The following is a 23,478-nucleotide window of genomic DNA, read 5'->3' as shown; positions in this document are numbered from 1 at the left end:
TTCAAGTTATAAAGATCCATAGTGTATTTTTTTCTATTTTTTCGAATGAAAATTAAATTTTATTCATAGCAAAAAAATATTTACAACAAGTGCCCTTTGTGTAATGAGAAACTCCTTACCTACTGATACTCCTAATAATTTTTGAAATATTTACAATCTTGTTCCAAACCAAAATAATATCACTCCTTTTATACTATTTCCATCCTTTGTTCTCATCAAAGCTTGTTTCTGACTCCTTTTCAATCATTTTTTTTCAATGCTAGCAAAGATAATGGCTTGTCATCATGCTTTATCTTATTTCTTTCTCTCCATAACGTATATACCGCTGCTTGAAAAGCATAACAGATACAAAAGAGCCTCTTTCTTTCCATTGACACATCAGTAAGCAAATGCTATACTTTTCCATTGACACATCAGTAAGCAAATGCATTATAGCATTCCAGCCATTGGTATAAGAACTCTGCAGGATACTTCCCATATCTGACAAGAAAAGGAGCACTCGAAGAAAAAGTGGTTTTTCGTTTTGGGAGCACTCTTGAGCACTCTTACAAAGTACACAAACATAGAGTAGAGTGTTATTTCAAGTATCAAGTGTTATTCAAACATGACCGTATATATGTTATTACCGGATGTAGTAGTAGATCAGGTTGTTTAATCAAAGGTGTTGTTCTAGTTCGAAAATCGGGTGGAAAAAATGCTTTACACCATGTTATTGGTATCAGCAAAGGCTGGCTTCAGACCACGTGGGTGACTAACTCTTCTTAGTTAAAAAGAAAACATATATTAAAAAAACTCAAAAAGAGAAAAAATATTGCACCCGATTAATTAAGTACTCAAATATTTCAATTAGTATCCAAACCGGAATGAGTATCCATAAACAAACCAAGTACTCAACTTCTGTTTTAATCTGATTCTTAAAATATCTAAATCCAAAATATTATAAACAGAATATAAAATAAGTTCATATAAAATAAATTTTAGATATATGTCAGAGCTTGGTAACATAAGTTTGTAATCATAGGGGAGGCTCTAAAAGTAATTAATTAGTATAGTTGTTCTAGGTAGCACCATATATTTACAAAATTAAAAGTCGTTCACTTAACTGAAAGAAACTCTAACTATTATGTTAGAGGTCTTGAGTTAGAATAACTGTTGTGCCAAAAATTAATATTATACTAGATTTTGACCCGCGCTTTAAAGCGCGGGATTAATTCTCTTTCAAAATTCTACAAATTTTTTAATTATGAGAATTTTTTTTAATTATAAGATTATGTGGTTTTATATATGATAACCATATTCATTTTAAATTTATTGATTGTTTATGTTATCATCGTAGATATTAGATATGATATATAAAAAATTTATATTTATATTTATGAAATTATTTTTAAAGAATTTATTTTTTAGAAAAATATTGTATTAATTTTAATTTATTCTAAAGTATTATATTTATATACTAAAGATATTTTCTCATTACATATTTTAATATTATTTTTTGCACATTTTATTTTTTAATGATAATATTTTATTTAAGGGATTATTTGTGAAATAACCAAATAAAAAGGGAAAATTAGTTTTGTAGAGAGAAGGGTAGAGAGAGATAGGAATAGAAAAGAGGAAAGAGATCGTGGTTTTGGTTAGATAGTGAATTTTAGTTTTTTTTTGTTGGTTATTTGACCCAATTTCCCTTATTTTAATCATTTAGATGCATGTATGTGTTCCAATTATATAAAAACACTACTATATAAGTTGAAAAAATGAAATATATTTCACATTGTATATTTTAATATTATTCTTTGCCGATTTTAACTTTTAACGATTATTTATTTATTTATTTACTTAGATGCATATATTTGTTCCAACCATATAAAACTCAACTATAAAAATTGTAAAATGGGAAGTTTATGATTTTGTTATTTCTCATATTAGAAATATACACTACAAAAAAACACATCAATTAATTTGTATCTCATAAATAAATTATATTAGTTTAATTTATATATTATCCGCAAAATTAAGTATATTTCATATGATTAAAAATATCTAATTATTCAAAACAAAAAGAAATCTGGTCAAAAAAATTGATATGGATATGATAAAGCTTTACCTGTAGTAAATGCTAATAGTTAATTAGCATTTATGGTTTTGTTTTGGTTTGTAAAGAAAATTTATTTGTTACCATAAATATAGGATATTTCTATTATTTTGTAAATATGATGAAAATCTAAGGGTAGAATCATAAATTTTTTAAATAGGATCATTCTTTAATAGTATAGATGTTGTAGTTCTGATATTAAAAAAAAAAAAAACAAATGAGTTTTAGGTAGAGTTGTAAAATATGTTTGAATCTAAAATGATCTATTCTGTTAAATTAGGATGAATCTAAAATGATCTATTCTATTATATTAGGATCATGACTGGTGGATAAATGTTTGATCCAATTATTTACAGTTGACAATTTTAAATAATTAACTGCCACATAAATATATATATATATATATAATGAGACTTGGTATTTTATAATCTTCCGATGAGAAAAATAACCCTCTTTTTTACTTCTTATAACTAGATGATTATCCACACACATGCGCGGAGTGAGTTTATATAATAATGTTTGTTAATTAAATGGTTTTAATAAACCACACACTACAGTCTTTATCGATTGTAAAATGACGAATACAAATGTTGATCTTTTAAATTTATCATCATTGTTGAAGAGTTAATGCATTACAACTCATTTTAATTATTTTTAAGACTTCAAATGTATAAAATAAAATGAGATTAGGTTTTCTACTCTCGATTTGTTTACTATTGACTCTCCATAAGTGAATTTTCTACCTCTAAAATTGTGTTTTTCATTCTCGTCTTTGTTTCACTAATATGAGTTTAGTTTATTTTTTTAACTTATTCTATAAATTTGATGAATTACATAAGTGTCAATTTACAAAATTGACATCTTTGAAAATTAGTTTCACTCTAGATACATATCTAAGAATCAAAATTTTGAAGAAAGTCACAGACAAACTCTTTTAACAGGTTAGTGTTCAAATCTAATATATCAATTTGTTATATAATATAAGTACAAACTCGAAATATAAATGTGTGTCTATTCACCAGTTCGGTCTTAAAATCATCTAATTCTAGAATAACAAAGCAAATTACTTATTTTATTAGCCTAGGCTTTTGAGGTTTAGTTACTTAATAGTATACAAATAATAATATGTATAATACTTTACAATTCTAGTATATGTAAACTATGTATAAATAATAACTTTTTGATTTATTAAATGAAAAACCAGAAAACTTATAAGAAATAGTACAAAACTCTCATTTTTACAATTATAATAGCTAGATAGGGTATTAGAGAGAAACAAATATTAGAAGAATGATCAAATCTCTCGTTCTTCGAACAAACTCAAAATGAGGTGATTAAAATTTTGTCATGATATTTCATTAAAAAAATTTTTAAGAATAAAAATCAAGACTAAATTATTTAATCTGAATAAAATAATATATATAGTGCTTCCAATCTTAAAAACCACTTCGATTTGAAAAAGTGTGTTTCTGGGATTGTCAAAATCAAATAAGATATTAGAAATTACATATTTAAAAACTAATTTTTATACATAAAAGTATATACATAAGAGTAAATACATAAATCAAAATCAATACATTTTGTTAATTTACAATAACGTTTTTGATAAATAAATCAAAACAATCATTTTATTTATTTTATATGATATAAATTAAACTGTAGTGATATTGACATAGATATATAGTATATTTTAGTATAAATATTTATTACTGATACTACTTACTCATATGATTTTTTAACATTTGTATATTTACTGTAACAAAAATTTAAACCGTTAACTACAAAACTTTTAATGTGAGATTTTTCAATACAAATTTCAAAATTAACATATTAAGATCTCAATAACTTTTTTACTATAAATTTTGAAGTTAACATATTTGTATACTTTTATATAGTATATAATTTATTTTAAATGATATTAATATATATATATATATATATCTGTTAATGAGACTTCATATTCATATGATTTATTAGGGCTGGCATTTTATCCAATAGCCGAATCCGTATCTGAATTCGATCCAAAAATCCAAACCGAAATAGCAAAATACCCGAACGATTATTGAATTCGGAGAGATTAGATACCCGAACCTAAACGGGTAATATCCGAACCCGAACAGATATCCGAAGATAACCAAACATAAATATATTTAACCTTATATTTCTAGTTTAATTCTTTCATTTTATTCAAAATAATTTTATTAATGATGCACATTGCTCAAAATTAGATAATTTACATATAATTTTAGAAAAAAAATAATTTGTTACTCACTTAAAATACATATCAAACTCTTATTTCTTGCATTAACAAAAGTTCATCTAAAATTTCAAAACAACAACTAAATTAGTGTCTTTCTATTTTTAAAGTTTTATCTTCAAACCTATTGATAGTTTAATCTTTTAAAAATTTGAAAACCATTTAACTTAAAAATATATTTTAAATACAAAAAACTTAAACAATGAATAATTTGTTTATTTTTTCTTCAAAATTTAAATATTTGAATCTGACAAAAAAATATCTGAACCCAAACATAAAATACCCGAACCCGACCCGAAGTGTAGAAATAGCCGAACTGATTTCATACATTTATACTGAAATACCTGATACAAATCCGAACGGGTGTCCGAACGCCCACCCCTACGAAATATGATCATTTGTATCTTGCTTGAGCAAAAACAAGTTAAACGATTGATCACAAAAACTTCAATGTGGGACTTTTACCAATTTTAGTAATTTATAGTCGTCTTTAAAAATTCAAAATATAACATAGAAGAAAAAATCTAATTTTTTTTGTATATGCTTAATGTGATTATTTAATTTATTTTAATAATATAAAATTAAACAAAAAAGAAAGAGGGTACAAAAATTGTTATCAAATATGTATTATTCATAATCATTAATTATCATATATATGTTAATCATATTAGGCAATTTCGTAGTTTTTATTTAAGGAAAGAAAAAAAATTCTTTTGTACACTATTAATTAATTTGATAGTTAGTTTAATAAAAATCCTAGTATAGTATAACCTCTTTAAATTAATAATCTATAAATTAATATACACTAAAAATATCTATAAAAAATATAATTTTATAGATCCACATTGAGTTTTTGGTTCAGTTAGTATATCGATAAATTAATAACTCTATAAATTAATAAAAAAATTATATTTTAGGTGTAGTTCCAACATTGTTAATTTAGAGGTTTCACTGTATATGTTTGTATGGACTAATTTATTTTTTTCTAAGAATTCTAAATATGTTGTAATGCTTTATGATTAATATATAGGGGATTTCGGTATGTACTATTTTGAGTGGAAAAAGTATTCGACTACAATCGTTGACAGCAACTGATTCATCTATTAGATGCTTTGATCTCCCCATCCCTGATACCATCTATTATCAATAACAATTAATAGCATTTATATTCATAGCGTCAATAACTATGTTTACAAATAAATAAATAATTATACTAACTTTAAATATCGGACTGTTGAATAAAAATATCAAATAATTCTGATAATTTTAAATTTATGGATAAATATTCGGGTAATTTGGTTAATAATAGTATATTTAGTTATTTAAAATTAAATATAATTAATATTTATTGATATATAATTTTATTTTAAAATTTTGGATACCTATTTGGTTTGCGGTTTGGTTCCAGTTCAATTTTATTTTTTTGGTTTCAGAAATATATAATTCACTTGTTTATTTATGAATTAAGTTCACATTTGGTTATGGTTATTTAGTTCTGGATAAATGTGTTTAAACCTATACAATATTTGTTGAAAAAGCGATTGCGGCGACTGCGATGGCGACGAATTAGGTTTCTATGTTTCAACGACGGTGGAATCCTGGAATCGGCCGGGAGATCCAAATCGACACAATATCGGCTCATTATAATCAAGATGGAAAGTTTGGGAACCAGGGAAGGAATCGGGAAAGAAGATCCGTATCGGATCTGAGAGGGTTTGCTGGAGAATCATTACAATTTGGATTTCGATCTGCGATCTCAATCTTCACAAAAACGAATTCCTCGCAAACCGAAGGTATAATCTCTGTTATCATCAAAACAGAATCTTTTCGGATTGTCTCATTGAGGGTTTCGTTTCTATCACGTTTGAAGATAGTTGGATTTTGGAAAGCAAGGATTCTCATTTTATGGGATAACGTTATAAGGGTGATTCGGAGAATTTTAGATTGTGGGTTTGTTTGTCGATTTTCAATTGATAATGTTGATTACGGAAGATGTGGTATAAATGGGATTGATCTCTCCCAAGGAAAAAAGTATCTTGGAGACTATTATATGATGGGTTTTGGGTCTCATCATTTTAACACAACATTCGAAAGCTTTTCCACATACGTCTCCTTTTCTCTTATTTGTTGTTTGGTTTCTTGGCTTGTTGTGATGTCTCAGAGCCAACTCATTGGAAGTTCTGGAGATATAAAAACTGGTGAAGGGGCGCGAAAGAGATTGAAGATATCGGTCCCTCATTTCAACAACTCGGATCTAATCAAGGGCTATTCCAAAACATTAATTGGAAGATGTATGAACCCTGCAGAGCAAAATGTCAAGTTCTTGGTGGGGACGCTTCCTAAAATTTGGGGATTGGAGGAAAAAGTTGTGGGTACTGATTTGGGGCTCGGGAGGTTTCAGTTTGACTTTGATGCAGAGGAGGACATCGAAACGGTGCTGAAGATGCAGCCATTTCATTTCGACTACTGGATGATTTCGCTGGTTCGTTGGCAACCAAGGAAGTCTAAAAACTATCCCTCGGAGATCACTTTCTGGATCAAGGTTTTGGGAGTGCCTTTGGAGTTCTGGGAAGCTCCAACTTTCAGGAGCATCGGTGATGCAATTGGTGTCACAAAGGAGGTTGATTTGGATTATGGTAGAATCCAAGTGGTGGTTGATGGGTATAAGGAACTCACGTTTGAGACGACTGTGGATTTCAAGGGAGGAGAGTACTATGAGGAAGAGGAGGCTCCAGTATTCTTGCGGTATGAAAAACTGTTTGGTTATTGTAAAACATGCTTCAGCCTGTGTCATAAGATGGAGAAGTGCCCACTGACCACAGACACCACGGAGAAGACGGTGGAGATAAGGGATGATGCTGAGTATGGTTTAAATGATCGGGCTCGCAGCTACAAAGGGGTGGTAATAAACGGAAATGGAGGACAACAAGATCGGGGAAGAGAGAAACGTGAGTATCAAGGGAAAGGCAAGGGGAAAATGTTTGAGGAGACGGACTCAAAGTGGGTCAGGGCTGCAGATAGGGAGTCTAAAGCTTCCAATCACAAAAACCATCGGAATGGCCACCGCGGAGATGAGGGAAATTCTCGTCCTAGGAACTCCAGAAGGGAGCACACCAGGACTCATCATCAAGACGATCGCTCAAGAAATTCTGCAGGAACGAGAGGTGAGAGAGTATCTCGTACTGAGTTTCAACCGGAAGGGCTGGAGGAGGGTGAGATCAAAGAGAAAGAGATGGAGCGGTCAACTCAAATGGAGGAGAAGGTACCAGAAAGGACGCAGCCATCACAAGCTTTCCTTGATGCGCTAATGGAGACACAAGGAGAACTATCTAAGGTATTATCGAACCCCTCTAGTGGAGAACAAGAGCTAGGTGTGGAGAATATGGATTTGGGTATAGTAGACGGGAATAACGTAGAGACTGATGGGAGTATGGGTTTAGCGGGAAACTATATTGAGGATGCTAGTTTTGGGAATCATGAGGGTTTTGGAGAGGACGAGGTTCAGATGCTTGCTGAGGAAGAGATAGAGGAAGAGGTTAAAGCACAGGTGGTTATGCCTGAGGCACTCGAGGAGAAGAAGAAGTTAGAGGATATGGACGGGAAGGATGGAGTCGCTGGGGAGGTGGAAAAGAGACAAGGCATTCGTAAAAAGGTGGTCAAGCCGTCTGTAGGAGCTGCAGCTTCTAATAAGTTGAAGATGGCTCAGTTGGTGTCGGCAAAACGTGTGGTAGCCAAACCAGGCATTCGTCATGGTGATCACTCTAAGCAGGGGGAGGACAAGGGCACATCAGGTCCAAAACATGACTCTGCAAAGCAAGTAAAAGATCCATGATTACAAGCGTACGGATAGAGAAGTCACTTGGGCAGGTTATGGTTTATGGTTTTATTTCAGTTTTAATAAGCTCTCTGAGCATTTGTACTTGGTGTTTTTTGGTTTTTTGTTGGGTTTATGATTGCCTCTTTTTAGTTTGTTTTGTGGAATGGTTTTGCATTCTGGTTTCTGAATGGAATAAATATGGTTTTTTAGTATGTTGTTGGTGGTATCAGTGTATGTTACGTGCTGTATATTTCAGAGAGTATGAGCAAAAGCATTCTAATTGTTTGCCTGCTAATGGAGACAAAGAGCTCTCTTTTATTTTATTTCTATGGTATGAGTTTGGGTCAGCTTATGGAAGGCAAATTTGGGAGATATCATTAATTACAACGGGGTGGGTATGTTTGGTCTCTTCACACCAAGCATACTCAAACTTTTGGCGACTGCAACGAGAGTGTTTCTGGATTTACGTGTTTAATTGGGTTGGTAATAAAAAGCAGGAGTGGCAATTGCTTTGTTTATTTGAAATACGAGTGGAGTATGTGTATACGATGATCTTTTCTTTTGAAAGGGATTTTGGTTTTAGAGCTGCTTATTTTGGTTTGAGTACCACGTCTACAGAACATGAGGATAGTACCAATGTTTTAATTTTTGTTGGTTGGAATATTTATAATAAGGATTTATTATGTGTCCGCACAGGACTGGAAATGTTTTTAGGGAAAGAGACAACTCCGGGTTTCTTTATACCTGGCAGTTTATATTATGGGTGCAGATCCTTAATTTTTATTTGATGAAAGTCCTAAGTTGGAATTGTCGAGGAATGGGAAGCAAATGGACTATGAGTTATTTGAGGGAAATATGGCATAAAAATAAACCTGATTTTTTATTTTTATCAGAAACAAAGCAGGAGTTTGACTTTGTACAAAGGTTTCAACTTCATTCGGGTTTTGATAATTTGGTAACGGTGGATCCAAATGGCAGAAGTGGGGGTTTGGCACTGTATTATAATAATGAATTTCAAGTTCAGATTCTATATACAAGTAACCGGATGATAGATGTGGAAGCGGTGGCTTTGGGGAAAAGAGTATTTATGACATTTGTTTATGGAGATCCGGTTCAACAAATGAGGGATCTGGTTTGGGAACGGTTAACTAGGTATGGGCTTGCAAGGGATGAACCTTGGTTTATTATTGGTGATTTAAATGAAATTACCGGAAATCATGAAAAAGATGGAGGAGCCCTGCGAAGTGCGGACTCTTTTGTTTCTTTTAATGATATGATTCGAAATAGTGGTTTACTGGAATTTCCGGCTCGTGGTAACAAAATGTCATGGCAGGGTCGTAGAGGAAAAGGAAAAGGGGCGTTCACAGTTAGATGTCGTTTAGACCGTGCATTGGCAAATGAGGAGTGGCATACTCTTTTCCCTTGTTCTTATACAGAATATTTAGGGATGGTGGCGTCCGATCATCGACCAGTGGTAGCGTTTTTAGAGGATAAAATTTCCAGGAGGAAAGGACAATTTCGTTTTGATAAGAGATGGGTTGGACAGGAAGGTCTTATGGAAACAATTTCAATGGGCTGGTCCGATCAGAGTGTAGAAAAGAAGGATGATATAGTGACAAAAATTGGGAATTGTCGACATGAAATTGCGAAATGGCGAAAAAATAATCCACCTTACGGAAAGGAAAAAATAAGTGAGTTACAGAAAGCCCTCGAAGAAGTACAATCAGATGATACAAGATCGCAGGAGGATATAGTGGAGGTGTCTAGGAAATTACAAGAGGCATATAAGGACGAAGAAGAATATTGGCAGCAGAAAAGTAGGAATATGTGGTACTCTTCTGGGGATCTTAACACTAAATTTTATCATGCTTTAACTAAGCAAAGAAGAGCTCGAAATAGGATCGTTGGGTTGCATGATGCTGTGGGAAATTGGATTACAGAAGACAATATGATGGAGAAAGTGGCTGTAGATTATTTCCAAGATTTGTTTACTACCACTTCACCTTCAGATTTTGATGCTTTTCTTGCGGAGGTAACAATGGGAATAACTCCTCAGATGAACCTACGTTTGCTGAGGCTAGCGACTGAGAATGAGGTTAGAGAGGCTTTATTTATGATGCATCCTGAAAAGGCACCAGGACCGGATGGCATGACGGCTCTCTTTTTTCAACATTCTTGGCATATTATAAAGAAGGATCTGGTTGAAATGGTAAACAATTTTTTGGTTTCTGGAGAAATGGATCCAAGGTTAAATATTACTAATATATGTATGATTCCAAAGACAGAGAGGCCAACTAGGATGACGGAACTGAGACCAATTAGTCTATGTAATGTTGGGTATAAAATTATTTCGAAGGTTTTGTGCCAGCGTTTGAAAGGGTGTCTTACGTCCCTTATTTCAGAGACTCAATCGGCTTTCGTGCCGGGGAGGTTGATAACTGATAACATTCTTATTGCTCAGGAGATGTTTCACGGGTTACGGACTAATAAGGCATGTCAAGGAAAGTACATGGCAATTAAAACGGATATGAGCAAGGCGTATGATCGAGTCGAATGGGATTTTATTCAGGCTTTACTGGAAAAAATGGGATTTGATCTTCACTGGATTAAGTTAATGATGGAATGTATATCATCGGTTCAATATAGAGTTTTACTGAATGGCCAACCAAGGGGTCTCATTATTCCACAGCGTGGATTACGACAAGGAGATCCTTTATCACCTTATCTTTTTATATTGTGCACTGAGGCTTTGATTACAAATATTAAAAAGGCGGAGAGAGAAAAACAGTTGACAGGTATGAAGGTAGCCAGGGCATGTCCATCCATTTCTCACTTGCTTTTCGCGGATGACAGCCTTTTCTTTTGTAAAGCACAAAGAGAGGAATGTCAATCTATTCTCCGGATTTTAAAGGAATATGAGATGGTTTCAGGTCAGCTTATTAATTTTGATAAGTCTTCAATCCAATTTGGGCACAAGATTGAAGAATCAGTCAGACAGGAATTAAGAGATATTTTGGGTATTCAGAATCTTGGAGGAATGGGAACTTATCTTGGATTACCGGAAAATCTTGGGGGCTCAAAGATTCAAGTTTTCGGTTTTGTGCAAGATAGACTTAATAGAAGGGTTAATGGGTGGACTTTCAAATTTTTCACGAAGGGTGGAAAAGAAGTGGTTATTAAATCAGTAGTTACGGCATTGCCAAATCATGTGATGTCTTGCTATAGATTACCGAAAGCAACCGCGAAAAAATTGACAAATGCGGTAGCACGTTTTTGGTGGAGTCCAGGTGGAAGTACAAGAGGAATGCATTGGAAATCTTGGGATAAGGTATGTGTTAGCAAGGAGGAAGGAGGTTTGGGTTTTAAAGACATCACTGATTTCAATACAGCGATGCTTGGTAAACAGTTATGGCGTCTGATTGAGAAGCCGAATACTTTATTCTCTCGTGTCTTCAAAGGTCGGTATTACAGGAATGCATCACCCCTGGAACCGATCCGTTCATACTCTCCGTCATATGGCTGGCGGAGCATCACATCTGCTAGATCTCTGGTTAGCAAAGGACTAATTAAACGGGTGGGATCAGGATCATCCATTTCGGTATGGAATGATCCCTGGCTCCCAACCACTCGCCCGAGACCAGCAAATAAAAACCAACACAATTTTTACCCTGAACTCACAGTGGATGCTCTCATTGATCCTCATTCGCGAAATTGGAATATGCAGGTGATTCGGAATCTAGTGGACCCACAGGATGTGAAAATTATCGAAAGTATACCTTTGAGTAGGATCCAGAGGATTGATAGAGATGGTTGGCATTTCACAAACAATGGGAAATATTCGGTCAAATCAGGATATCAGGTAGAGCGGGTTTACCCAGATAGAGATAAACCACCAGAAATGTTTGGACCTACAGTGGATGCGTTAAAGTCATTCTGCTGGAAGATTCGATGTCCACCGAAGATGAAACATTTTTTGTGGCAATTGGTGACCGGTTGTATTGCAGTCAAGAAGAATTTACAAGCGCGAGGGATAAATGGTGATTTATGTTGTGCACGATGTGGCGCTGATGAGGAATCAGTTAATCATGTATTTTTTGAGTGTCCTCCAGCATTACAGGTTTGGGCGCTATCCAAGATACCATCAAATCCCGTTATCTTTCCAACAGGAGCTCTTTTTACAAACATGGATCATCTTTTTTGGAGAATTTCTCCGCAGCTAGATGATCATCAGTTTGCATGGATTCTATGGTATATCTGGAAAGGAAGGAATAATAAAGTTTTTAGTAACCTTGATATGGATCCAAGGGAGACGATTAAACTGGCAGAAACAGAGTCCACACTATGGGCTGAGGCGCAGATAGTGAAGGAACAGAGAGCAGGGCCACATGTAGAGGGTTCGGCAGCACCGTTAAACCAAGGAAGATGGTGTTTCACAGATGGGTCCTGGAAGGAGGATAGCGGTTTCTCTGGTCAAGGGTGGTTTAGTACTTTAGAAGGTTTTGAGGGTTTGATGGGAGCAAGGAATGTTAGGGCTAGTCTATCTCCTTTACATGCGGAGATGGAAGCATTACTTTGGGCAATGGAGTGTATGAGGAACTTACGACAATTTCAGGTTACATTTGCAACGGATTGTTCTCAATTGGTGAAGATGGTTTCGGAACCAGAAGAATGGCCAGCTTTTGCAAGTTATTTAGATGATTTTAAAGTCCTGAAAGAGAGTTTTTCCCGCTCAGAGATTGTCCATGTGCCAAGAACGCAAAATACAAAGGCGGATAGCCTAGCACGTAGTGTCAGGAAGCAGCCGTCTTTCGTCGTTCACATGGATCGACATCTCCCAGTTTGGTTCACAGAGTCTGTATGAGTCTGTTTATGCTGATGACAAAAAAAAAAAAAAAAAAAAACCCAAATGGATATTTAAATGATTTATCGAAAAATGGATAGAAAGATTAGCAGTTAATGGGCCGCTTTTATTATTGGGCTAAGGGAATGGGCTTGTGCGAGAGAAAGTAATATTATTAGGGCACAGCACAAGAGAACCAGTCTGTATCTTGTTGCGAATTTCCCAAGGATTGGAGCGAAGAAAAAGACAAAAGAAGATCGGAGATGGCATCGACAGCGGCGGTTCCGTTCTGGAGAGCGGCGGGGATGACTTACATCACCTACTCAAACATTTGTGCGAATCTCGTGAGGAACTGTCTGAAGGAGCCTTTCAAAGCCGAAGCCCTGAATCGCGAGAAGGTTCATTTCTCCCTCTCCAAATGGGCTGGCGGAAAGCCTGAGAAACCAAGTAAGCTTCTTTTCTTTTGTCAAAATCATCTTCGTATCGTTCAGATCTGTTGTTGTTGTTGTTGTTCTCCTGGATGTTCATATTTGTTCTTGTTCTTTTCATGGATCTGATCAAGTTCCATACTATTCATTTGTTGAATTTCTTAATTAGTCAAGTAGTTTCAAACACACGATAACATAAAAGAGATTATTATGTTTGATCTTTTCATGTTCTTGTTATAGGGGGCATTGATCTTTGTCGTTTGTGTTTAGATTCAAGTCTATTTGAGGATGTATCAGCTTTTTACTATTTCACAGGTTATCTATTACTGTATCTAACATGTTTTGCTTCTTTTTTTTCGACAGCTCTGCGTTCTGACACGCCTGGAGTTTGAGATTTGTAACGTTTTGATATCAAGTTTGGGGTTAATAATGGTGAGGAATGCAAGATATTGTGTACTCTGCAACATTTTCCTTCTTTGACTTTTAAGATTGTTAACAATGGAGTTTGAGTGAGACAGACCTCATTCCAATCTTGAAACTTATGTGTTATTTTCTTGCTTTACCTCTAAACTCTTTTATATTTTTCTATGCAAATAAGCAAACAATTCTATACATGCGAGTAAAAAAGTAAAAAAACTCCAGCACATTTGAGTAGAGAATCAAAATCTGTCATAAGGATGATGATGAACCATGATCATTCCCTAGGTTATTATTTCAGAAGTTACTTTGAAAAATCATGTTGGCACTTCCAACATTCATATTTACATATACATCTTTGGTTAATTAGTATTTTTAACAAGCTTATGGCGAATATACTTCGATTACATAAAACACCAAATGAAATAAATAAGTCATTAATGAGAGTTGAATAGTATAGACTGTACACAGAGTTGGATAGAAGATTGATGTAGTTAGATATTCTAGGCATGTGGGTTCCGTTAGTTCGGAATTAGCCGTAAAATTTTGGATAGGTTCGGTTTTGGTTTCTTCAATTTAAAAAATTTTGGCGGAGTTTTCGGTTTTACAGTTTGATAGGTTAAAATTTTAGTTTAAACTGAATAATTTTTTAAAAAATTGATTAATTTTGGTCAGTTTGATTTAGAATTTGGTTAGTTCGATTCGGTTATTTCGATTTGAATTTTGGTTTGTTCGGTTTGAAATTCTGGTTAAAAGATTATTAATGTTCGGAATATTCTTCTTAGAAACCGAACATACCGATTACCGAACCAAACCAAATTAGTTTTGTCACCAAACTGAACCGAATTTTTGAACGAAATTAACCGAAAACCAAACTTTTCGGTTCAGTTCGGTTAAAAAATTCCAGCACTAAGATATTCTTAGGGTTGATACGCATGAGGAGAGCCATTAGACCCAATAGCAGATGTTAAAAGGATAATGCGAAGATGGATTTTTTAGAAGGCCCATGAAAAGATAGACAAACTAAGGTTCAAAAATTAAGAAACTTTAGTTAAAGAATCTAAAATTCTGCATACGTGAGTATAGTCAATAGTGTGTTGTCATAAGTAAACAAGTTATTTTTGTCCAACAAAATAACCATATGTTATAAATATGAATATACATTTTTAACATCATATTATTTCTAATTGTTAGACAAAAATAAAAACAAATTTCCACCGCTAAAAAAGCCAATTGAGAACTAGCCAAATAGAAGTAGGCTTCTTTTTTTTTTTAACGCTGATTTATTATGATCTTACAATTATGATATAGGAAATATTACATAGACGATTCGACAACCGACAATACTACCTGCCTTATGAAGACCTACGCCTAACTGCATCACCTGAGCCGTCCTATGAAGATCCACGCCTGGCCAGATTTACTTGCACCATGTTGAAGATCCCTTGCAAGCCTTTCCTCTGTAGTCTGCTGCATAATTGTTTAATAAACCGCTCTCTCCGGGACTTGAAACCTGGATTTCCTGTAATCTGCAATAAATTGCATAGTCTGGGATTTGAACCCCAGACCTGGGTGTAGAAGCCTTTAAACCTTAACCAATAGGCTACGGTGCTTCCACAGAAGTAGGCTTCTAGTTTTAGCTTTAAATGAAATCTAATAAGTTCAGAAACTAATCATTCCATATAATCAAAGAGTTGTAAGTAAGAGGTGTAAATAAGTTGATGGATTTTTTGATGAAATGTGAAATTTATTGATCAAAATAGAAAGAATAGAGCTTTACAAGCTATAGGAGAAGCTATAGAAAAGGATATACAGATCTAAAAAGAATTATCAAAAAATCTTAGGCTGGAACTTCAAACCAACGTCGCATTAAACCTTCGAGCTTATGGCCAGCCTTGTATCGAAGCGAAGTAATCCTGTTCTGTACTGTTTTATCAATGATCCTGATCAGTTGATCTACTGTCCGAAAACCAGTGTGATGCCTCCTCCCATTTCTTTCCTTCCACAATGATAGACGCATGTCTGGAACGCCATTTTGAGCAAAATCCTGTCCAAGAGCTGAAGTGAGTTGCCGCTGACATACTGAAGCGTGGCCATCCAGTCTGGATCAGTCCTATCTTCACTCAACCGGTTTACTAGCTTGTCCCACACTGTGAAAGAATAAGGACAAGCGAAGAAAAGATGATCACGGGTCTCATCCCTCTCGCCACATAATACACAACCTTGTTGAATGCCCCAAACTCTCATTCTATCACCCGTTGACAATCTATTCTTTACTGCCAGCCACACTATAAACGAGAAGCGCGGAACTCCCTGTGTAAACCATACAGCTTTGCTCCAAAAGACAGTGGGCTTTTTGTCTCTGACTTGCTCCCAAGTACTTGATGAGGAGAAGTAAGTCTTGTAATTATCATCAGAGTGCTTCCACAGCACGACGTCAGGTCCGTGAGATTCATGAGGGGGCTGTACATTACGGATGCGATCATAAAGTTCATGAAACCACAAAACCTTATAAAGATTTGTAAATAAGGTGAACCACAAAACCTTATAAAGTTTATAAATAATTGTTTGTAAATGGTAATAATATTTATAACTGTATAAATGTATATTTATAAGGATTTATAAATCATATAAAATTACAACATACTTTTATTATATATTAAAAGAGAAATTATTTAAGTGGTTTTTGGTTACATGTACGATTGCAATCTTAAAAAAAAAAAATTGTCAGCAATATAAACATAATCATGTAGACTTTCAAACCAAACTAGTAGTTCCGCATCCATATGGACAACAAACGACTATTGCTTTGCAAGACTGTCCGTCTTTGAATTTTGTGTCCGTACTATATAAATATATGAATGAGCTCTGAGCTGTTAAAACTTCTCTTCAAAACTTTTAGATCTTCTAAGTAACTTGCAAAGACTGGTCATTCTTCTGGTTCGAAACTATCTTCACCAACTGAAAACAATATGTTGCAAATATAACAGTAAATTGTCTTAGATTCATGATACACTCAATTACCCAAATAAGTATCTCTGAGTGAAGTAGTATCTGACTCGCTATTGTATTCTTCGCTCCTATTAAACCATCAAAACCTTCCAGTGTGCTATACCACCCATGTCATGAATGTATATCCTGATTTTTGTATGATCCATCCGTAAAACACCATCGACCTGGAATATCCGGTACTATCGCTTGTACTGGTAATCGAGTTTGCTCGATTCCTTGTGTAAGTGAGATATGCGCTTCAACCCAAAGTAAAAACTTTGTTTTTTTCAATTTGAAAGTATCTTTAGGATCCATGTCCAAATTAACAAATACTTTGTTGTTTCTTATTTTCAATATGTACTATAAGATTCATGCAAATTGATGATCTTCCGATTCCGGAGAAATCCTCTAAAATAAATAATCCATGTTCGCAAGAAGTGATTGAGTGGAAAGTATATTTGGTTTCGAAAGGATTCGTGAGAATGCCCAAACCTGAACCGCCGGTGGACACTCAAAAAGCACATGATTTTTAGATTTTTGTTTATTTTCATCAGTGCTTAAATACCTGAAAACACAATTATATACAATTTTTAGATTGATGATTAAAAACACAATTAAAAACACACTCAAAAAACCTGAACCATCGGTGGACACTCAATAGTTGATGATTTTAGATTTTTGTTTGTTATCATCGGTGCTTAAATAAAAAGTAATACTACAATCAATTATCTAAAAAAATAGATTTAAATGCCTTGTTCATATCTAAAATAAAACATAATTGTTTTTTTAAACATATTTAAAACTTTTGTGTTTGCCAAATATTTTTGATACAAATACATAAAAGAATGCTTTATTTTTTAAAATTTAAAATAAATTGAAAACAATCAAACAAAACAAAGAAACATCAGTAAAACAAATCAATAAAGCCGATGTCAGAGCTAAAGAAGCCTTCGATCATCGTTTGGGAGCTACATAACAATTTTCTCTCTCTCAAAAATAGGATATTTTCTGTTTTTCACGTTTTAAAATAAAATAAAAGATAATTCTACAACCTCTTATTTGAAACAAATATAAAATTGCTTCCATGTAAGAGGAAAAGTTTTAATGAAAAAAAAATAGTGACTTAGATTTATGTTATTGAACTACTTTAGATCTTATAGCTCTTCTAAAAATTTATACTGAATTGTCAAACTATTTGAATTTAAATGTTAAAATTTTAATATTTTTAATTATTATTCAAAAATTATAATATGGTAAACATAATATATATTTCTTTGTATTTTATTACTTTCACGGGCAAATACCTAGGCTTTGAATGGTGACCAAGGAACGAAAAGAAACATTGAATTTCTTATCATTCCCAAAAAAAATCACCATTCACAAGGATTAGTTTTTTCTTTTTGTTTCTCCACATTTCTTTTTTTGTAGAGAAATATAGAACAAAAGCATTCCTTGTTAAATTTGATAAAGAACACGCATTCTTTTTCATTCCTGTAATTTTATTCCTATAGTTCATTTCCTATTCGTTCATCGTATTCCCGAAAAGTTCACCAGTCGGAGCCTAACCTAGTTTCTAATTCTTAAACAAAAAGAAAAACAAGTTTCCATTCTTAAAAAGCCAATTGAGAACTAGCCAAGCGGGAGTAGGATTCTATTTTTTCAGCTTTAAATGAAATCTAATAAATTCAGAAACAAATCATTTCATTACAGATTTGTTAGGATTAGGAAACTATAGTTAAATTTGGCATATAATCTTAAAAACATTTGAGAAGGATTTTACAAAACATGTGGTTTCAGTGCTCGTAAGTATTTCCGACGCGTTTAAACATCGCGTATAATTTTGTTTTTTAAAGAACATTCTCGAAAATTTTGTAATTTTGAACGTTCATTTTCAGTGTCCTATCAATTTATTTGGACGCACCTTCATCCTCTTTTTGATCGCCTCTCCTGCTAAGAAGAACGATTCAAACACTGCCAAACCCTATAAGACGACAACGACCAAAACAAAGAAGACTTTTGTTCCTATATCTATGTAACAATAACTTCAAACCAACCTTTGAATTTTCCAGATCGTTAAACCATAAGCCAAACCAAGCTTGCAAAAACTTTTGATCCTAAACCGAGATGAAACCAATCCAACCGCCACCAGGAGTAACCGGTCCGGTTAAGAACCGCCCTCGCCGCCGTCCAGACCTCTCCTTACCACTTCCTCACCGCGACGTTTCCCTCGCCGTACCTCTCCCCCTCCCACCAACTTCCGGCGGTTCCACCACCTCAGAGCCTAAAAGCTACTCAGACTTAGTACGTGGCAACCGCATCGGAAGCGGAGCCGGAGGAACGGTTTACAAAGTAGTCCACCGTCCAACCTCTCGCGTATACGCACTCAAGATACTCAACGGTAACCACGACGACACTGTTCGTGGCCATATCTGCAGAGAGATCAAGATTCTCCGAGACGTGAACCACCCCAACGTGGTGAAATGCCACGAGATGTTCGATCACAACGGAGAGATCCAGGTCTTGCTCGAGTTCATGGACCAAGGATCTTTAGAAGGTGCTCATGTCTCGAACGAGCAGCACTTATCTGACCTATCTCTTCAGATACTAAACGGTTTGGCTTATCTTCACGGCCGTCATATAGTCCATAGAGACATAAAGCCATCGAATCTACTTATAAACTCGGACAATAACGTCAAGATTGCTGATTTTGGAGTGAGTAGGGTCTTGGCTCAGACCCTGTCTCCGTGTAAGTCCTCTGTTGGGACTATTGCTTACATGAGTCCTGAGAGGATCAACACGGAATTGAATCAGGGGATGTATGATGGTTGCGCTGGGGATATTTGGAGCTTCGGTGTTAGTGTTCTTGAGTTTTTCTTGGGGAGGTTTCCTTTTAATGTGAATAGGCTAGGTGATTGGGCTAGTCTTATGTGTGCTATTTGTATGTCTAAGCCGCCTGAAGCTCCTGCCACGGCGTCTCCGGAGTTTAGACACTTTGTTTCGTGTTGTTTGCAGAGAGAACCGGCGAGGAGGCAGACCGCTGTTCAGCTTTTGCAACATCCTTTTGTGCGTAGAGGGGCGAGTCAGAGTCAGAATAGGTCTCCTCAGAACCTACATCAACTCTTGCCTCCTCCACACTGAATTTTTAGTGTTCTCTGATAATGTTTCTGCACTAAAGGTTGATCATGTCTTATTGTTTACACAAACTATGTCATTGTCTTGTACTTAGCTGAAAGCAAAGCGTATATAGTTTGAATCACTTTGCACCTCATGATGGTTTTTTTTTTATCATTAAATGTTCTAAGATATAAAACGTGCATCTTTTGACTATCTCTGTCTTTTTGTACTCTGCATTATAAGCTGAACTAGCTTAGTACTGTTTCTTGCGAAAGGACCATGAGATTCATGGAATGTTAAGAAAAATTGCATAATCCGAGTAATTTATTTTATGAAAAAAGTCTGCTGGTCTTCTCCAGCACAAGTTACATGAAACCCAAAAAAAGAAACCACCTTTTATTACCAAAGGTTCATTACATGAATCAAAGACAACAGCAACAACAAACAAACAAACAAAAAAGAAACAGACATTGGTATGAGTCCCTCTCCTTCCTTCGTTGGGGTCGTCAAACAGTTGTAATGTATATACACAATGGAACATCTTTTGCGTTTCGTTTCTTTAGTTACACCAACCCATTTGCTAGTTTTGCCCTCAGGTCTTTCCTCAATATCTTCCCTGATGGAGCTTTAGGAATGGACTCAACGAAGAACACTTTGTTGATTCTCTTGTAAAACACAACCTGTGTTATTCACAGACAAACACAATATTTTGCATCAATCAAGTGATTCAGTATTTTTCTCATGCAATAATCAAAATCAAGAACTGAAAATTCATGGAATGATCAAAATAAAAAAAAACCGAAAATTCATTTTACCTGTTTCGCCACGAATTGTTTCACATCATCTTCTGATAACTCTGAATCCTTGGATTTCACAACAAACGCAACGGGAACTTCACCAGCAGCCTCTTCTTTCATTCTGTTCAATTTACACAGAACAAAACAAAAGAAAGCAAGTGTAAGAAGGTGACAAAAAAGGACATTGTCGTTAACCCTAGGCGCAACAAACCAAAACCATGTTCGTTTCATATAATTGAATGAACGCTTTACTGCCACGTTTTTGACTAAGGACAAAAGCTTCAACGTTTTAAATCTTGGGGTTAGCGTTTTGTTTTGTTGTTGAAGTGTGTCATATCACTTTAACCAACCACTAAGAATCAAAACATGATCAATGCTAAACGTGTCGCTCACGCGACAACTATGAAACCAACAGATCCATATAAGAAGATAGGGTTAAGTTTTTTTTTTGTACTTACGCGACAACGGCCACGTCGGTGATATCCTGATGGCCGATGAGGAGAGCCTCTAGCTCAGCCGGAGCCACTTGAAAACCTTTGTACTTGATAAGCTCTTTCAAACGATCAACAATGAAAAGCTCGTCGTCGTCATCGATCAACCCGATATCTCCGGTGTGAAGCCAGCCGTCTTTGTCTATGGTCTCTGCTGTAGCCGCCGGGTTGTTGAGGTAACCTTTCATGATCTGGTGACCACGGATGCAAATCTCTCCAGGTTTGTTTTTGGAAAGTGAGTCTCCGGTGTCTGGATCGATGATTTTCATCTCGGCGTTTCTGACCACCGTACCACAAGCCCCCGACTTCACTGGAAACGGCTCTTTCGCGAACCCTAACGACATTGCTAGCACCGGACCTGCTTCCGTCATTCCGTATCCCTAATCACATAAACATTTTTAAAATAACATAAATAATCGAGATTATTGATCATTTAATTTTACATCTAGCATTTTTTGCAAAACTAATGACCAAAATAAATATAAAATCTGCATTTATGTACTTTTCAGTTACATCAAGTTTTAATTGTTACAAGTTGTCACTCTTTTCACACATTTTTCTTGATTACGTCAATAGCAAGGATCCTGTAATAAGTAAGCAAATATATTCATACTAACCATGAATTACTAAGCAAATATATATACGTTTTTTTGTTGCTAAAATACATAATTGTTCATAGCCAGTATTTACTTAAATATAGTAAAATTTAATCATATTTTTAGCTAATTAAAAAGAAATGTTTTTTTGCTTAATTGATAATGTGATTCAATTCCATATTTTAATTATGATTTTCTAATATGTTACGATTCTGTATTTCCGAATAAAGAAACAAATCGAGACACAAACACAAACACACACACCTGACCGAGTTTGGCGTTAGGAAACTTGGCACTGACGGCATCTTCAAGCTCCTTACCAAGCGGGGCAGCACCAGACTTGACAACCCTAATCGAGCTCAAGTCATACTTCTCCGTCTCCGGCGACTTCGCCATGGCCAAAACAATCGGCGGAACCATCGGAGCAACCGTGACTTTACACCGCTGTATGAGCTCCAAGAGCAGATTGATCTCGAACTTGGGCATGATCAAGATGGAGGCACCAACTCTAAGCCCACACAGCATGATCGAGTTCAAAGCGTAGATATGGAACAAGGGCAAGACACAGAGTATGACGTCATCGCTGTGGAAGTAAAGATTCGGATTATCGCCGTCGACTTGCTGAGCGACGCTCGTGACTAGTCCCTTGTGAGTCAGCATCACTCCTTTGGGTAGACCCGTCGTGCCGGAGGAGTAAGGAAGCGCCACCACGTCGTCGGAAGAAATCTCCACCGTTTCCATTTCGGTTGACTGAGTCAACTCGGTGAATCGGAGGCAGCCTTCCGGGATCGGAGAAAGTTCCTCGTCGGTGCAGACGATTATAACGCCGTCGTTTTGGAGGTCTTTGATTTTATCGACGTAGCGAGACTCGGTGACGATGAGCTTCGAGTTCGAGGCTTTGGCCTGTTTGGCAATCTCCGCCGGAGTGAAAAACGGGTTGGCGGCGGTTGCGGTTGCGCCGCGGAAAGAAGCGGCGAGGAAAGAGAGGACGAACTCGGGGCAGTTCGAGAGGAGGATCATCACGACGTCGTTTTGGTTAACGCCGAGTTTTTGAAAACCGGCGGCGATGCGACGGGAGGCGACATGGACGTCGGAGTAAGTGTACACGTGGCCGGTGGGACCGTTGATCAGGCAAGGCTTGGAGGCGAACTCGGAGATGTTTTGGAAGATGTAGTCGTGGAGAGGGAGGTGATTGGGGATGTAAATATCCGGAAGCTTTGATCGGAATATGACGTCACTGTTGTTGTTGCTGCTCTGTTTCTGCATGGCGTCTTCTTGTGGAGCCATTCTAAGTTTTAACTCTTTGGTTTTGCTTTTCCAAGCTTTGGGGAAGGTTTCGTTTTGTGATTGTGTGTTTTAGGCTTTGGCCTGAAGGAGACAGGAGCTGTCTCGGAGGACCTCATATAGGAACTTCACCGGCGAAGAACTGTGGGGTTGGTGAAAAGGGTCATAATTGTAATTTTAAGATACAGGGGTATTATTGTCATTACATCAAGAGTACGGGTTCTCACTTCTGAAATTTTCACGTCGCGTTTGGTAAGCTGCATTTTTATTGCTGAAAATCACATGTTTATGAAAAAGTCATTAATATTACTGTATTTTTACATGATTTTATGCGTGTTAAACATATCCATT

General features: G+C 35.5%; 3 protein-coding genes across 3 annotated transcripts; 2 read left to right on the top strand and 1 right to left on the bottom strand.

Moving 5' to 3' along the window:
* The first annotated feature begins 5,900 nt into the window (after positions 1-5,900).
* LOC106402966 lies at positions 5,901-8,385 on the top strand. Its single transcript, XM_048780995.1, has 2 exons — positions 5,901-6,145; positions 6,503-8,385. The coding sequence occupies exons 1-2, from the start codon at positions 5,929-5,931 to the stop codon at positions 8,182-8,184; spliced, it is 1,899 nt and encodes a 632-aa protein (XP_048636952.1). The 5' UTR covers positions 5,901-5,928; the 3' UTR covers positions 8,185-8,385.
* Positions 8,386-18,788: 10,403 nt separating this feature from the next.
* On the top strand, positions 18,789-20,113 carry LOC106451643 (mitogen-activated protein kinase kinase 4). Its single transcript, XM_013893593.3, has one exon. It carries the CDS (start codon positions 18,970-18,972, stop codon positions 19,981-19,983), a length of 1,014 nt encoding a protein of 337 aa, XP_013749047.2. The 5' UTR covers positions 18,789-18,969; the 3' UTR covers positions 19,984-20,113.
* Positions 20,114-20,265: 152 nt separating this feature from the next.
* Positions 20,266-23,257, bottom strand: LOC125609511 (4-coumarate--CoA ligase 1). Its single transcript, XM_048780994.1, has 4 exons — positions 22,108-23,257; positions 21,215-21,627; positions 20,775-20,877; positions 20,266-20,639 (listed from the first exon to the last, which is right to left on the bottom strand). The coding sequence occupies exons 1-4, from the start codon at positions 23,128-23,130 to the stop codon at positions 20,523-20,525; spliced, it is 1,656 nt and encodes a 551-aa protein (XP_048636951.1). The 5' UTR covers positions 23,131-23,257; the 3' UTR covers positions 20,266-20,522.
* Between the last annotated feature and the right edge of the window lie 221 nt (positions 23,258-23,478).

The sequence above is a fragment of the Brassica napus genome, chromosome A5 (assembly GCF_020379485.1).
Source record: "Brassica napus cultivar Da-Ae chromosome A5, Da-Ae, whole genome shotgun sequence".
NCBI lineage: Eukaryota > Viridiplantae > Streptophyta > Magnoliopsida > Brassicales > Brassicaceae > Brassica > Brassica napus.
The sequence above is the reverse complement of the archived record's forward strand: the minus strand, read 5'-3'. Positions and strand labels throughout refer to the sequence as shown.